At 21.6% G+C, this 17151-nt stretch overlaps 5 protein-coding genes across 6 annotated transcripts; 4 read left to right on the forward strand and 1 right to left on the reverse strand.

Moving 5' to 3' along the window:
- The first annotated feature begins 150 nt into the window (after window positions 1-150).
- On the forward strand, window positions 151-1311 carry LOC122710378 (28S ribosomal protein S18b, mitochondrial). Its single transcript, XM_043928196.1, has 5 exons — window positions 151-323; window positions 385-535; window positions 653-750; window positions 861-991; window positions 1114-1311. The coding sequence occupies exons 1-5, from the start codon at window positions 258-260 to the stop codon at window positions 1238-1240; spliced, it is 573 nt and encodes a 190-aa protein (XP_043784131.1). The 5' UTR covers window positions 151-257; the 3' UTR covers window positions 1241-1311.
- On the forward strand, window positions 1297-2770 carry LOC122710377 (pyridine nucleotide-disulfide oxidoreductase domain-containing protein 1). Its single transcript, XM_043928195.1, has one exon. The coding sequence runs from the start codon at window positions 1297-1299 to the stop codon at window positions 2728-2730; it is 1434 nt and encodes a 477-aa protein (XP_043784130.1). The 3' UTR covers window positions 2731-2770.
- Window positions 2771-2886: 116 nt separating this feature from the next.
- LOC122710458 (kinesin-like protein KIF14) lies at window positions 2887-15073 on the reverse strand. 2 transcript variants are annotated; one of them, XM_043928323.1, is made up of 14 exons: window positions 14947-15073; window positions 14742-14813; window positions 14566-14673; window positions 13949-14494; window positions 13180-13726; window positions 12880-13107; window positions 12671-12799; window positions 6075-6235; window positions 5640-5840; window positions 5176-5448; window positions 4674-4746; window positions 4435-4604; window positions 3898-4360; window positions 2887-3818 (listed from the first exon to the last, which is right to left on the reverse strand). In XM_043928323.1, the coding sequence occupies exons 3-14, from the start codon at window positions 14670-14672 to the stop codon at window positions 3093-3095; spliced, it is 3624 nt and encodes a 1207-aa protein (XP_043784258.1). In that variant the 5' UTR covers window position 14673; window positions 14742-14813; window positions 14947-15073; the 3' UTR covers window positions 2887-3092. The 2 variants fall into 2 exon arrangements, with proteins under 2 accessions (XP_043784258.1, XP_043784259.1); XM_043928324.1 differs by lacking the exon at window positions 5176-5448.
- On the forward strand, window positions 8497-11719 carry LOC122710460. Its single transcript, XM_043928326.1, has 3 exons — window positions 8497-8750; window positions 8890-9013; window positions 11329-11719. Exons 2-3 carry the CDS (start codon window positions 8911-8913, stop codon window positions 11571-11573), a joined length of 348 nt encoding a protein of 115 aa, XP_043784261.1. The 5' UTR covers window positions 8497-8750; window positions 8890-8910; the 3' UTR covers window positions 11574-11719.
- Window positions 15074-15097: 24 nt separating the features above from the next.
- On the forward strand, window positions 15098-17011 carry LOC122710459 (protein catecholamines up). Its single transcript, XM_043928325.1, has 3 exons — window positions 15098-16218; window positions 16308-16383; window positions 16542-17011. Exons 1-3 carry the CDS (start codon window positions 15253-15255, stop codon window positions 16715-16717), a joined length of 1218 nt encoding a protein of 405 aa, XP_043784260.1. The 5' UTR covers window positions 15098-15252; the 3' UTR covers window positions 16718-17011.
- Window positions 17012-17151: the final 140 nt, after the last annotated feature.

Raw genomic sequence — 17151 nt, forward strand, 5'->3', positions numbered from 1 at the left:
AAAATTTATATTAATTAATATTAACAACTGATATTAAATCTTATTAAATATTATAACAAAATTTAATTGAACAAGTATTAATATATATAATATAAATTTATTATAATATTAAAAATTGAATAATTTTATAAATATTAAATAATAAGAATGCTATTTCTAAAAATTGTTGTGTAAGAATTATAGTTCATGTTACAAACGTATGCGCAATATATGTATTTATCTTTAAAAAAAAAACTATTTTATTAATATTAAAAATAATGTTGTTAATATTGAATAAATTACAGTTAGCTGGCTCACTTTTTCAAACTAATTTAATTATAAAAGTAAGAATTAGAAATAATCACGAACTTTTAAAAATGATTTAATATTCTAAATTTTTTTTAGGTTATATCAGTGAAATTTATCCATTCTACATTTGCAAAATATGACAAAATAGAAGATATTGAAAATAATACAGATTTACCAGTTCCTCCTTCAAAAGATAGAAGTAAAATAATTCCTGTAGATATTAGTATAAAATATCTTAAAAGTAGTGGTATGTAATTATATAATTTTTTTTAATTACATACTTTGTAATTTTAATTATATACATTTATAATTTTAATTATATTAATATGTTATTTATATATATTATATAATTTATTTATATTAGCTTATAAACAAACTTACGGAGAAGAACCTATTTGGAAATATTATAGACGAAATTTTAAAGGTCATATACCTCCAAAGAAAACACGAAAGACTTGTATCGTATGTTTTGAAGAAAAATTTAAAATATTATTTAATTTATAATTCTATAAATACTTTTAAATTTTTCTTAAAATTTTATAATTTTTTAAATAATTCTATAAAAATTTTAGAGAGATGGTATAGTTGCTACTGGTAATCCATGTCCAATATGCAGAGATGAATATTTAATTCTTGATTATCGTAATATTGATTTATTAAAACAATTTATTTCTAAGGATAGTGGAGAAATTTTAAATTATCAGTAAGTTTACTTTCTTCAAATATAGTAAAAGTTTTAAGCTATTAATATAATTATATAATATTATTTATTCTTTTTTTATAGTTTATTTTTATTTATTCTATATTTATTTTTTTTATTTACAGATATACTTGTCTTTGTCAAAAGGCTTATAAAGATCTACTTGTTGCAATAATGAAATCAAGAGAATATGGTTTATTTCCATATCATGTTCCTTTTAGATATTATAATTATTTAGAATGGAAATATTAATGCATTATTTTTAATTTATATTTGAAAATTTACATTTAAGAAATAAATCATATAAAATGGATGAAGAAAAATTAAACTGTACATTTTTAATAGTAGGTGGTGGTATTGCTGGAGTATCTTGTGTTGAAAGCTTAGCTTTTCTTGCTCCAGAAGAAAAAATCATTCTAATTACACCAAGTCCTTTAATAAAAACAGTCACAAATATAATTCCACTTGGTAAAACTTTAATGCAATTTGATATAGAAGAAAAAGATAGTACAGTTTTGATGAAAATACATGATTTATTAAAAATTATTAATGATTTAGTAATAAAAATAGATAGTTTAAATAAACAAGTGGAAACTAAAAATGGAAAAATTATAAATTATAAAATGTTATGTCTTTGTAATGGTGCTAGACCAAAACTTATAGAAAATCATAATAATTTTATATTAGGTATAAGAGATACAGAATCAGTTCTTCAATTTTCTCAAAAAATAAAGAATTCAAAAAGAATTGTAATAGTTGGAAATGGAGGTATTGCAACTGAAATTGTGCACGAAGTAGATGGTCTTGAAATGATATGGGTAATTAAGGATAAACATATTTCCGCAACTTTTGTTGATCCTGGAGCTTCAGAATTCTTCATGAACAAAATATATAAAAATGGTACATTTGTAAATGCTAATGTAAGTTCTTTAACTAAAAGAATGAGGTATACTGTCTCTGATATTACAGCTGTAACAGATGGACCAGCTTTAGGTCCAGATTGGCATAACAATTTTAATATAAAAAGTAGTTATCTTAAATCTGCAAAAATACAAATAGAATACGAATGTGAGGTAATTAAAATTCTTAATAAATCAGAACAAAAAGAATTTGATCCTATAGAAGAATGGCCTATATATGTTCAATTAACAAATGGAAAAATTATTGGTTGTGACTTCATTGTGTCAGCAACTGGTGTAATTCCAAATTCTGATATAATAGGTTTGGAAGATCTAAAAAAGGAAAAAGATGGAGGATTATTGGTAGATTGGAAATTAGAAACTTCTAAACGAGATATATACGCTGCTGGAGATATATGTAGTGCAGGATGGGAATTAGCAAAACATTGGTTTCAAATGAGATTATGGACTCAAGCACATCAGATGGGTCAATATGCAGCAAAATCAATGGTTTCTAAAATGAAAAATGAAGAGTTTCTACAAGATTTCTGTTTTGAACTTTTTACTCATGTAACTAAGTTTTTTGGTTACAAAGTAGTTTTACTTGGTTTATATAATGGACAAAAGTTGGATAATAATTACGAAGTATTATTACGCATAACTAGAGGAGAAGAATATATAAAACTTATATTAAAAAATGGTAAAATGCAAGGAGCAGTTTTAATTGGAGATACTAATTTAGAAGAAATGTGCGAGAATTTAATACTTAATCAATTAGATTTAAGTATCTATGGAGAAGATTTATTGAATCCTGCTATTGATATTGAGGATTATTTTGATTAATTATAATATAAAACTTATATAGTTAATTATTATATTATAATTATATTTTATTAATTTAATATTCATAAAATATGTTTTATTTAATAGGATACTTATTTAAATTGATTATTTTATTTGAGTAACTTTACAGACCTTATATAAATTTAATTAAACATTCATACAGAATATTTTATATAATATACATACGTAAATAACATTATATAACAGCTATGAATAATAAAAAATAAAATAATATAGTCATACTAAACATATTTTTATGTTCCACTTAATGTTTTTCAAGTATATTACCAATACGGTTTATTTATATAATAATATATTTCTCTAAATAGAAATCTTATTTAATTAAGTAATGTTTATTTTTACTAAGTTAATTCTTCTTTTAATTTATCTGTAAATCTTACACTTTTTTTGTCACACACAAAACTTTTATCATTATTACGTAAAGTAGATTTTGTTGGTGAAACAGATTTTATGTTGCAATTGAGACTAGAAACTGTCAAATTTATGTCAGAATTTTCAATTGTGCTACCATTAAAATTCTGAATAGAAATTACATTTTCATTGGTACATTTACTTATATTTTCTATTTCTAAAGTTTCACGTAAACTACAAATGATACTTTCCATATTATTAAGAGATTCCGGAATTGATTGAATTTCGCTATTTTTACTACATAATTTACGTATAGTTTTTATAGCAAATTCTATTTGGAGGAGACATGTATTTATAGTTTCTTGATCTTTTGAAATGTCAAATGTTTGATTATTTAATGTAGTTCCAAGTACGGACGTATCTAATGAAAGTTGTAAACTTTCATTTAAATGCTTCTTTACGGGAGTCATATTTATTGAAATCCGACTATTATTCAAAGAATCTTCAAAAGTTTCTGTATTTTCATAAGATTCCCAAGTTTCTTCTGATGTACATAGTTCCTTAATCGAATCTTCTATATCATAATCTCGCAAATGATGAACCCAATCTAAAAATCGCATTGGTTGCCAGAATGTTTCTTTCATGCTATCTTTGTTACGTATACGAATTACTGGTTTCAGACTTTTATTGACAATTGTTTGCTGTTGATCAAAATCCTAAAATGAATAAAATTATGCTATATGTATTAAAACATATTTTTTAATTATTATTTATGCAAATATCATAAATACCTACATAATTAATACCAACTTCTTTACATCGTTCAGTAGCTTCTCTTACTAATATTTGCATTTCATGTAAACTAATACCACCATCACTTATTGCTTCTTCGCTAGCTTTCATCTTAAGAGCGAATTCGACATTCGCTGTTCTTTCATTTAAAATACTTTCCAATTCTTGTAAGAAATTAGATTTATATGGCGTAATATTAACTTTACTTTGATCAAATTGTATTTGTTTTAATCTATTATTTGCTTCAATTTCATTTGCAAGTAATTCTTTTTCTAATTCTAATTCTTTTTTTTTTTGATGAATTTGTTCTAATGCAAGTTTCTGCTCTTGAACTGTAGAATCAAGAATTTCAATTTTACGTTCGTATGATAATTTTTGGGTTCCCAATTGCATTTCAATTTCTCGTTTTGCATTTTCTAATTCTTTTATTGCTTTCTGTTTACTTTCTTCCAATTCTGCTCTTAATCTATATTGAATTAAAAATAACAATTTTAAATAATGAATATTTATTGAATAAAAAGAATTATTATAAATTTATACTTTTCTTCTTGCACTTTAAGAATTTCTTGATGAGCAAATTCATAATCTACAGTTTGCGCTGAAATTTGTATATTACCATGCTTATCATTCGGATTTGAAACTTTAAAGTAATGATTACCGCCAATTACTAATCGATCACCGTGTTTTAAAATAACTTTGCCAGTTACGACCTATATAATAAATAATTTATAATTGATGAAAGTAATGCAATAAAATTATAAATGTAAAATATATTGTACCTGTCCATTCACAAATGTATCTCCTTCCATTTCTGAAGATAATATAAGTTTTCCATTATTGTTTTCAATAGTACTGTGAGTGCATAAAAAATCGATTAGAGAATCATTAAAAAGATTTATTAAAGTAAGCATATAAATAATTCCAACTATACATATATTTTTTTTATCAGATATAAATATTTAATTTTTTATACTTATGAGATAATGTAAAATTTGAAATCATTCAGAAATCACCATATAGTAATTAAATAACAGAAAACTATCATGCATATTTTTTTAAATCATAATAAATTAATTAAGGTAAGAAAAGACAAACATGCGTTGATGAGAGGCGATTAGTAAAAGAAAACAAAGATGGACAAAGTAAAACATTTTCCTGAATCACAATTCATGAGCAGCAAGTCAAAAAAACGAAGTAATGGAGAAAAAGATATACAAATGGAAAACATGAACAAGACCAAGAAATTTTTCAATCCACCGAATTGCAAACGACCCAACTAACCAGTGTAAAGGCCTAACCAGAGGTCCGTCCAACATGATATCCAAATTTTCTGAAGAATTCTCGCAATCAGAATTTTTTCCAATGCGAACCAATCCCGGAGGAATGAAATACAAAAGTATACCAGATAACATAGGATCAGCTGCGAGATTTATAAGACAAGGCTGTTTATCTTTCTCATAAAAATCGAGCTCAATAGCAATACCACAGCGACGTAAATATTTTATTTCTGAATTTTTCTTTTCCTCGGTATCTCGTAATTTTGTTTGCCAAATCCTGTAATTACATGTAACTAAACATTCAAATCTTTAAATTGATAAATATCCTTTGATCTATTTCTGGAATAATATGATTATCTAATTTATTTTTAAAATGATATCAAAATATATAACAACTTACATTAATTATTTCTAAAATAAATATAGCTTATGATATTATATTTGATTTACTTGTATTTATGAACTTACATTTGGGTAGTTGCAAGTTGTTCTTCAGTCTTCTTTAATTGATCTTTCAGTTTATTAATTTCTTCTTGTTTTTGTTTAATTTCATCGTTACTTTGATTAACCAATTCAACAGAATCGAGAAGACGACGTGGAAATATTCCAAGTTGCTTTTCGTATCCTTCGCGTACGCCGCGTAATCGCAACACTTCTGCTTTTAATTCTCTGATAGGAAAATCATAATTATATTTATAATTAAAAGCTTTAGGTTATATGTCTATTACAAACTATAAAAATTATATTGGTATTCTTTTGTCTTTTCTCTTCGAAGTGAAAGATCTATAATTTATTTAAGAACTTTCAATTTTATATATATTAATAATCCACATTAAGGAAAAATATTTTTGAATGATAATAAATATGAATTATCAGTTACATTTATGAGAAAATGTTTGTTACCGAATTAATTTTTCATGTGGATCTTCATTAATTCGAACGCGATTAACAATAGCTCGAGCTTGACAAGCATATCGAAGTGTTGCAAGCGTCTCTTCTATATGTATATTAGCTGGTGATATTGTTCCAAGCATTGCTGTTCTTGAATTTCCTCCGAGACTTTCCTAATATAATTAAAAAAGAAATTTTAATAGCTTCTAATAAACTACAGAATAAGCATGATTCTTAAGAACATTTTTGTATAAAAAAAAATGAAACAAAGTTATTGGACTTTATTAATTTATAATATGATTCATAATAAGTTTCATTAGTGCTCAAAAAATAGAAATTTCCTCTCAATGAGAGGAGATCTTCTCTTAAGAATGGTTACCAGATATTTATATATATAGATATTTATATTGTAAATTGTTTTGGGTATTTATCCATTGTTTACTGTTAATTATTATAATTGCTTACTATTATAATAAAATTATATCGTAAGAAGCGATATGATATTTATATTTTTTGTTTCATCTGTTTTATCTAATTTAATCTTGATTGTTTTGCGCATGAATAACCATTATCAGTATCTTATATGATAAGACAATAAAAGTTCGATTAAGAACGACTGTGGACTAATCTTTCATAAGTACCTATTTCGTTATCGATCATACCTTGACGTTTATTTCTTAATGTAATCCTGATATAATTAACCCATAAGACATAAAAAGACACAAAAAAATATGGAATAGTATGTGTATAAAAATATATAATAAAATCTATTAAGTTAACATTCAACTAAAATAAAATAATACATTTTATATATACTTTTACTATAATTTTTTATATTTATATTTATTATTACATATATTACATTATTATATGTAAAATGAAATTTCTAATATTTTAAACATAATTCTAATATTTTAAAAATAAAATCAATTAATTTTATTATTATATTTTATTTATTGTCAATAGAATAGTTGAAAAAATGAATCGATGCTTAATTGACGTCACAGAAAACGTCATAGAAAATCCAGTGTTTTTAAATTTATGCTTGAATATTTAAATTATGCTTTATGAAAAATTATAACTGTGATACATATTTATTTATTTTTTTTGTTTTGCGACGATAAAATTAATAAATATATAATATATAATATAGATATAAAATATCTATATCATAATTTGTTAAGTAGTTTTCTTTCTTTAAAAGATTAACATTTATTACGTTTTAACTATTTTCAGAATTAATGCATTTTAACGTATTTCAGAATTTAATAACATCATAACAAGTTTTTATTTCATTTTATAATTTTTCAGATTTATATATAATAAATAAAACTATTTTTATTCGTAATTTAAATTATTTAAAAAAAGCTTATAAATATATAATATTTTTTATATAATATTTTTTAGAACAATTTTTTTCTATATATATATCATTTTTTATGAAGCAATTATTAAAAAAAATTGTGTATATATATATATATATATATATAAGTATTTATGTTTCATTTATTTTGTTTTATATAATAAATTTCATCATATAATATATTCCATCCACCAATTATTAGATATTTACTATTGTAAAAATATTGAAATTGTAGGATCTAATTATACATTTCAAATTCATTATAATATAAATTCATTTAAAAAAAATTTTAATAGTTTCTAAAAAGTGCAGGTTTTAATAATGCAGGATAATAATACTACATAAAAAACAACTTAAAATGATAATAAACAAGTAAATTATCATTGACCTAGTATTTATAATACGACATAATAATTAAAAAAGGAAGGATAACAATAATTTCTAGATAAATAGGCATTTACTTATTTATAAAAAGATGTGAATTCATAAAATAAACAAATCATATTTAATGAATATTTATTATTAGTAAGTGTTGTTAAATATTGTCTTATGATCATTTTTAATAGTAATCTTCAAAATATTTCGTCAAAATTTTCTATTTTTATAAAATATTTTTATAAATTTTCGAAATATATATATAGATAAATATAAATACGATCAATAAATATGAAAAATATAAAATTAAAAATAGATGAAGAAAATTGTTTTACTTGATTTGAATTTATATGAAGAAAATATCTTAATATATATTATATATTATATTATATTATATTATATTATAATTTCTAATCTATAAGAAATAGATTATATTCAAATTGTACAAAAGTATTAAAAAGTTAGAAAGCAAAAATTTCGATAGAAACAAATAAAAAATTATAAGGATAATATCATAAAAAAATATGCGCAGAAAATACGTGAATGATTATAAAATAAGAAATTCGCAAAAGTGATTGGAAGAAAGGGAGGGATAAAACACCGAGTTGAAGGGCACGCAGTAATAGAGGAGAGGAGTGAAGAGAACAAGAACCGATGGAGAGGGAAGAACCGACTCATAAACATTTCATGCTCAGTGTATTTCTTCAGTTCAAAGCAAACCATCGTAGCAATTCGAACATAACATAATCTTGTTTTTAATTTTAATTGTCTCTATTTCTTTTGCTTTTTCTTTTATTATGAACAATATGTAATAATATTAAATTTTTTGGTCATTAATAAATTATTTCCAATTAGTGAAAGAAAGAAGATCGAAAATAACAATAAACAGGAGATCTTACTGGTAAAACGAGTTTTAGTTGCGTTTTAGAAAATAAACACAACTTCATTCGGTGAGTTTTTAAAAATAAGAATAAATAAATAAGAATTAAAAAAAATACATCAAAAATAAATCAAAGAAGAAAAAAAATATTTGCATATACATGAGCAAATTTTTATAAATAAAATAGATAAAATATATCTTTATTTTAGAAAAAACTTCAGACAGAAACGATGGATTTAGTCTACGTTCCTGAAGTCTTGACTTATGGTTTCTTAAGGACTCCTCAATACCGAGACTATGAGCAACCGTGGAATAAAGATTATTTTAATAGTGGTACGTTTCAATTGTATCTAAACAAATTATTTTTTAAATACTTATTAAAATGATAAAAAAAAATAAAGATAGTATTAAATAATTATCGAATATTCTGCGATGATCAATTCATTATCATCATTCTTTCTAAATATCTTTCTGAATATCTAGATGGATAAATAAATTTTTATATAATTGATATTATGGAAGTTAATATTTTTTTCAATTTTTTGATCGATTTTTTTTTTAATAGAAATAATTTTTTTTATTATAATATACCAATTTTTTTTATAAATATATATAATATTTACATATGATAGAACTTAGTATTTTTCATATTTTTCATTATTTAGATGATTCAAAAAAAAAATAATATTCTTTACAGTTATCTCATAAATAAATTTTCTTCTTTATGTTCTTTTCATGTGATATTGTCATAAATTCATTAAAAATTTCAAGATTAATTTTTATTATTTTCTACATTTTTAAAAACATTTGAAAATTTGACGAGACAAAAAAAAAAATAAAATTCATTTTTATTAAGGAAATTTTAATTCAAAAATTTTGATCACTGATATATAATAAATATCTTTTTTTTTTTTTCAGAAGAAAAGAATGATAGAATTATTAAAGAAATCAATTAATTAAATACTTGATTCTACATTTGGTAAAAATTAAGTAATGGATAATCGAATGCATAAAATTATCATGATTTATTTATGAATTGATTTATTTATGAATTCATATTAATTTAATTGAAATAATAAAAATTTTAAGATTTGATTAATATGATTTTTATATTTTTAATCGATGCCAAAAGAATATCTCCCAGTTATGTATTTATGCAACGTAATTATCCTTTTTTTCTTACGATTGTGTGGAATTAATTGCTAAGAGATAATTCTTTGCTTTATTTATTATATATTAGACTTTGAAATGAATTATAATCACGAATTTAAAAATCTCAATGTATATATAAATTAAAATAACAATAGAATTATTAATATGAAAAAGCTTTGTATTTTATTCTAATTATATAAATGAGACCATGAAAATAATAATTAGCTAAAATATATTATACCATATATATATATTTGAAAGAGAGAGAACAGTATGAAAACAATTTGAATATGAAAAACATACATATTTATGATATTTATGATTTGATAATAATATATGTATGTAAACTATGTAACGTAATATGCATACGATTTCATTATAATACATATAATAATTTTATGTATCTAAAATATATTAATATATACATCTATATATATTATAGATATATATTATATTATAGGTGTATATATTATAAAAATAACAGGTAAAATGATAAGAAAGAATACTTTTCATATCAACGTCATTATATATATTAGTGAAAACAGAATTAAAAATATAGAATAATAGATGAATGAATAGTAATCATCTTTTTATCCAATTTTCAATTTTATACATATATGTAGAAATATTTCATGATTTATATGAAACTTAATAATACATAAAAACATTTTATTTTTTTAATTTAAAATCGAAATTTTAATTATATAAGTCATATATTTCGATGTAAGAATTCATTCATGGAAATAAATAATATGATATGGGAATAAATAATGATACTCAATATTGATATTTGAATATAAGTTTATATAAAATTTCCAATGCAAATTTTTTTATATTTTATGTATATATTTAAAGTTGAATCAAGTTATTAAATAATATAATTGAAATAACAAAAAAAAATTTATTGATACTATCTATTTTTAATTTTATGTAATAAAAATTTGCTATATTTGTTCAAAATTATGATTTTGATTTTAAAATTTTTATCTATTAATTTTTTTATTTGAAACATCAATCATTTTTCACTCTACTTCCTTTTATTCTTCTCTATTTTTTCTTTACTATCACAATTTATATAATAAAATATAATTTTTATTCTAAGATATATATACAAAATTATCAAATTTATTTATAAAAAATTTTATTAAAGCTAAATTTCAAAAGAAATAAATGTGATACATTACATTTTTTAATTATAAAATATTTTTCGATTAGAAAACAATGTCTTCAGCAAATTGACTACGTGCTACAACGCACGATATTTGAAATTTTGAACATTGGTTAACTAATAGAAAAAAGGTACAAATCAATGAATTTAAAATAGAATCTAAAAATTGAAAAAGAAAATTTTTGTTTCAATTACAAAAAAAAAAATTAAATACTAAAAATTTATCATTTTTATTAAAAACAATAATATTTAAAAAATAGAATAATAAAAAATAAAATAATATAAATATCATATAATATTATTATAGACAAATAAAATCATTTTTCAGGAAAATCAACACAAATTTATTCTCAACAACATCACGAGCAGAAGACATTTTCAAGAGAAAATTGTTATTTATGTCGAGAAAATAAAAGGAGAATCCTAGCTACTTACATAAAGGGAAAATTGCGAAAAAATTCTTGTCAAGAAATTCATGAAGAAGAAGAAGAACATGATAACACAAGCATAAAAGAAACGACTTTGAACATCGATAATAAAATGAAAAAAACTTCAAAAAACAATGAATGTTAAGAAGTTAATAATGAAGAAAAAAATTATAGAGAAATATTTTTAATCGTGTTTTATAATTTGAATATATTTAATTGTATGAAAATAGAGCAAATATATAGATGCTAAAATAGAAAAAATTCATAAAAATATATATTCGATTTGTTTTTAAGTTTTCTATTGCAATAATTTTTTCCGGGTATAAAATACATACATTATTTGGATATGAATTCATTATTTTTCAAAATTTGAAAAAAAAAACAAACAAATTTAAAAACAAGAAAAACTCATAAGTTACATATTAAATATAAAAATATATAGTAACATTACATATATCTACTTAAAGATCTCACAAGTAATAATGCCCACTTTATCGTTCATAGTCAAATGAAACATTTATTTAAACAGATAATTTCTGCAAATTCAATTGAATGAAAGAAAAGAAATGAATATGAATCAAATAAAAGATTAATGTTCGTAATCATAAATTTTGTTCAGTAATTTATATCATTCAGCATATTATTATTTGAAATTTACTCGGAAAAATTTGTGTGTGTGTGTGTGTGCGCGCGCGCGCGTGTGTACATATATATATATAATGATGAATTAAAATGGATATTAATATATTTACAGTTAACATAAAATTAAATTATAAATTAATATGCATTTTTTTATTCCATAAAAATTAGTTATGATGTTTAAGAAATATTTTTATATTAAATTAAACTAATTAAATATTCAAATTGAAAAATTGAATAATTCGTAAGACTGAATGTATATATAAAATTATATAAGAAAAATATTTTCAAAAATAAAGCAAATTTAATTTAAAATTTTACAAAATTACAAAAAAAAAAATAACATATATGATGTATATAATAACATACAGTGAGTCTTTTTTGTTTATAAAGAAAAATATTTTTTAAGAAAAAAATATTATGAAAAAAATTTTCTCACAAAAGTTGTTTGGTATAAAAAATATATGTTATAGTTTTATTATTAATAATAATAATAATAATAATAATAATAATAATAATAATAATAAATATTTCTATATAATATAATATATAATATAATANTATTTACATAAAATTTTATTTTAATAATTTAATAGTACTTACCTTTAATAGCCATGTAAGAACAGATTCACGATATGGAACAAAACCTCGTTTACGATTACTTGTATTTTCAGCTAAAGATGCAATTACTTTTCCCAAAGTTAATAATGATTTATTAATAGATACACCTTCCTATAGAATGTACAATTAATGATATATTATAAAAAAAATTATTAAATAATAATTAAATAATTAAATATAATATAAAATACCTTTAATCTATCACCACTTGCACAAGTTTGACTTAATCTCTCACTTCCTGCTAAATCTACTAAATTAATTTTACTTCGACGACTAGCATCTATAGTTCCATTATCTAATTGATTATTTATTTGAGTTTGTGTTAATATAATACTAAATATACTATGTGATCTGGAACTCTTTTCATTCATTCCAGTTGCTGCTGTAGCTCTTTGTGAATTACCTACTTTCAGCCAAGTCTAAAATAAATATATTTATAAATAAACATATTTATTATATATATATTAATATATAATATATTAAAAATATACTTGTAAATCTTTATAGTTTTGTACACAATGTTGACTTAAATCAACAATATATGGACCAAATACAGGATGTTCTCTAACTTTAAGAGGAGCTCTTTTTACTCCACTGTTAACATTTGTTAAAAGATCATGTATTTTCTCATTATAAATTTCAAAATAACTAATTTCTACTGTAGTTTTAATGTTCATATTATTAGATATTCTTGCAAATATTTCTTGACAAAATCTTGGAATAATACCAATTGCTTCATCAAATGATGATGCAGTAATCTGAGTAGATTCTTGACCCATCATGCTATAACTTTTACCAGAACCAGTTTGTCCATAAGCAAATAAACAAACATTATATCCTTCAAAAGCATTTTGTACCAATGGTAGAACCATATTTTTAAAAACAATTTCTTGATTAGCATAATCAGGCTGTGATATATCCACATGTGACATAAAACAATGATCATATGTAAAAGTATGTTGAATAGATTCACAAGTAACAATAATGTTTTGACCATATACTTGTATAACTGATGTAATTTTTGAATCATTTAATTCTCTAAAGTCATAAAAAATATAAAAAAATATTAAAATAATATTATATAATATTATTAATAATATATATATTATTAATAATATATATTATTATATTATTATATTATTATATATTATTATTAATAATATATATATATTATTAATTATATATATTATTATAATTAAAAATATGATATTATAATATAATATTATTTCAAAAAAAAAGTTCAAAAATATAATAACTTACTTTGTATTTAAAGGTCTAACACGTATTCCTACAGTTAAATTAGTATTTTCTTCTTCATATACTGTTTGATCTTCAATATCAATTTCATTTAATTTACTAGATGGTGTTTCAACTTGAACAACATTAAAACAATCAGGAGTAACTTGTGATAAAATATTATCACTAAAATAACGTTTTATAGGTGTTTTATTTGAAGGTAAGGTATTTATTTTTGAACTACTAGCACTATGAATTTTATATTGTTTAGGAGTATAAGAGTGCATAGTTAAAATTTTTTCACTCAATGAAGTTGTACATGCTTTTGTAGAAATTTTACATTTTGAATCAGATGCTTCATTTTCAGAGAATAAAGTTTGTTTTTTTTTAAGTATATTTGTAGATTTTGAACGAATAAGATTTATAGTACAAGGCGTACTTGTTATTTTTGAATTTTCAATATCATTGTCAAGTAATATTTTATGTTTTTCAAATTTTAAACATTTGTTTTCATTATGATCTTGAATTCTTTTTTGAGGTGTATTAAGTGTATCAGAACATGTTTCTTCTCTACAAGATAGTAGAATAAATAATATATAATATTTTAATAATAGTATATTAATATAAAAAAAAAAACTTACTTCTCATTTAGATAATTAATATTTTCTTTATTGAAATTAATAGGCGAACTTGAAAAAATTGCATCATAAAATCCATGTTTCATAGATTTTAAAGTATTATGTGACATGCTGTTAAAAGTTTATATATCAAAATTTTATTAATTAAATCAAAAAAATTTTCTTTTCTTTTAACTAACCTTACTAAATTTTATTCTTTGACAATTCACGTGGAATATTTGTGAGGATTTCCGCCATCCACAGTTTAGATTCTATATAACGAATTTTTTCGTAATAATGATTTAAAGATAAAAATAAACTTTTTATAAAATTATATCATGTTTAATACTTTAATATTATGATTATATGTTTATATATTAATAACAAACTGATTAATTTACTGACATTTTATTTAAAATATTAATACATTCTCAATTATTATCGCAACCATTTCTTGAATTTAAAATTTACAAGCTATCAGAATAGCCAATAACTAAGAATTATTAACAAGTCAATGTTACCAACGTTAATACGTTAGTTTTAAAAGAACTAAACAATTTTCCGATAACACATTATCCAGTGACGTGGCCGCAATTTTTTAATGTTATTTCTCATAATTATAATATTAAAGTTTTTGCACTTTTATGCACTTACAATACATAGTCCAGCTGTATTTTAATAAATTTGTGCAAAATTATAAAAACGATCATAATGACAGAGAATAACCAACAAAAAAATAATACAAATAAATGGATCTTACGAATTGCACTTGGCACATTTTTATTGCTAATAATTTTAAATTTACCAAGCCTTTGTCAAGCTCATGAACATGAAAGGTCACCAAGCTTTAAATATACCAAGGAAGCCAATGAAGCATATTTACAGAATCAATATTCTATACATCATAAAGAAATTATACATAAACATAAACATGAAAATGATAATTATGACCATCAATATAAGTCAGTTTTATCTGACAGAACTTATAACAAAGTGATTCTTAAAGCTACTGCATCTACTTTAATTATATCAGCAGCTCCCTTTTTTATTTTATTCTTTGTACCTTTAGATAATACTAAAGAATGTGAACCATTGCTTAAGGTATTATTAAGTTTTGCATCTGGTGGTTTATTGGGAGATGCATTTTTACATTTAATTCCTCATGCTTTAATTCCTCATATGTATGAATCTTCTGAAGAAGTACATTCATATACAAATTCTCATAATAAAGATGATGAAGAATCAAATCATGGACATGATATGTCTGTTGGCTTATGTGTATTATTAGGTATTATCATGTTTTTAATTGTTGAAAAAGCAGTGAGAATTATTAAAAGTGATCATAGCCATTTACATACACATAAGATAAGTATTACAAAAAATCTATCAAAAGAAAACAAAGATGATAATAAATTACAGAAAGATATTGATAAATTTGATGTTATTTCTAAAGAAAAAGAAACAAAAAATATACAAAATGAAATTAAAATTGCTGGTTATTTAAATTTAGTTGCAGATTTTTTACATAATTTTACAGATGGTCTTGCTATTGGAGCTAGCTATTTAGCTGGAAAAAATATTGGTTATATTACTACATTTACAATTTTATTACATGAAGTACCTCATGAAATAGGAGACTTTGCTATTTTAATACAAAGTGGTTATAGCAAACAAAAAGTAAGATATAAAAAAACATATAATTAACAAAAGAAATTTTTAATATTATATAATAATAATTTAATTATATAATGTTAATTTAATTACAGGCTATGATGCTTCAACTTAGTACTGCTATAGGTGCATTGTTGGGAACTTATGTATCATTACTAGCAGAAGGCATGGGTAAGAATAAATTATAATACTTTAAACGAATATAAATAAATGATATTATATTTATTTTGAAATTAAATTTAAAATATTATATTTATAAATCTTTTAATTAAATATTAAATATCTTTTAATTAAAAATTTCAATTTAGTTTTTTTATTGAATTTTTCAGGTGATCTTGCAACTATGTGGATTCTTCCATTTACAGCTGGTGGATTTATTTATATAGCTACAGTTTCTGTAATACCAGAACTTTTAACAGATACTAATTTTAGACAATCTGTAAAAGAAATTATTGCACTTCTCTTAGGTGTATATATGATGGTACTTATAGCAGAATATGAATAGTTTTATATTACATTTTTTTCAACATATTGTGATCACTTAATAATTCATTTGACTGCTATAATAAGAACTCAAAATTGGAGTTTATATTTTTACAATATTGTAATTATATTACTTAATGAATATTAATGACTATTCTAATATGTTATATAGCATGAATACCAGTGAAAGCAATGCTGTATGATTATTATAAATGTTAGTAATATGAAAAATAATAGAGCGAATACAAAGATAAAAATCAGTACAATTTTAAATATCATTTGTCATAAATAAGAAATATCATAAATAGAAAACTAAAAAAATTATTAACATGTATTGGAAAATATTAAAATAATCTATTATTAATCTCGTAAGAAATAATATGAAGAAAAATAAGAAGAATAATATAAAATCAAATATTGATACATTCGTGATATATTTTTTTTAAATATTAATAT

The sequence above is a fragment of the Apis laboriosa genome, unplaced genomic scaffold (genome assembly GCF_014066325.1).
Source record: "Apis laboriosa isolate Shangri-la unplaced genomic scaffold, ASM1406632v1 scaffold14686_cov152, whole genome shotgun sequence".
Taxonomy (NCBI): domain Eukaryota; kingdom Metazoa; phylum Arthropoda; class Insecta; order Hymenoptera; family Apidae; genus Apis; species Apis laboriosa.

Bases quoted from the DNA above. Each gene is read 5' to 3' on its own strand.
- LOC122710378 (XM_043928196.1), top strand. From the start codon at position 258: ATGTTGTTAATATTGAATAAATTACAGTTAGCTGGCTCACTTTTTCAA. The intron at 536-652 runs GTATGTAATTAT...TATTTATATTAG, and splicing joins AAAATATCTTAAAAGTAGTG to CTTATAAACAAACTTACGGA. The intron at 751-860 runs GTATGTTTTGAA...TAAAAATTTTAG, and splicing joins AAACACGAAAGACTTGTATC to AGAGATGGTATAGTTGCTAC.
- LOC122710377 (XM_043928195.1), top strand. From the start codon at position 1,297: ATGGATGAAGAAAAATTAAACTGTACATTTTTAATAGTAGGTGGTGGT.
- LOC122710460 (XM_043928326.1), top strand. From the start codon at position 8,911: ATGGATTTAGTCTACGTTCCTGAAGTCTTGACTTATGGTTTCTTAAGG. The intron at 9,014-11,328 runs GTACGTTTCAAT...ATCATTTTTCAG, and splicing joins TAAAGATTATTTTAATAGTG to GAAAATCAACACAAATTTAT.
- LOC122710458 (XM_043928323.1), bottom strand. From the start codon at position 14,672: ATGTCACATAATACTTTAAAATCTATGAAACATGGATTTTATGATGCA. The intron at 13,108-13,179 runs GTATATTTTTAA...TATTTATTTTAG, and splicing joins AAAACTATAAAGATTTACAA to ACTTGGCTGAAAGTAGGTAA. The intron at 5,449-5,639 runs GTAAGTTCATAA...ATGTAATTACAG, and splicing joins CAACTTGCAACTACCCAAAT to GATTTGGCAAACAAAATTAC.
- LOC122710459 (XM_043928325.1), top strand. From the start codon at position 15,253: ATGACAGAGAATAACCAACAAAAAAATAATACAAATAAATGGATCTTA. The intron at 16,219-16,307 runs GTAAGATATAAA...ATTTAATTACAG, and splicing joins GTGGTTATAGCAAACAAAAA to GCTATGATGCTTCAACTTAG. The intron at 16,384-16,541 runs GTAAGAATAAAT...TGAATTTTTCAG, and splicing joins ATTACTAGCAGAAGGCATGG to GTGATCTTGCAACTATGTGG.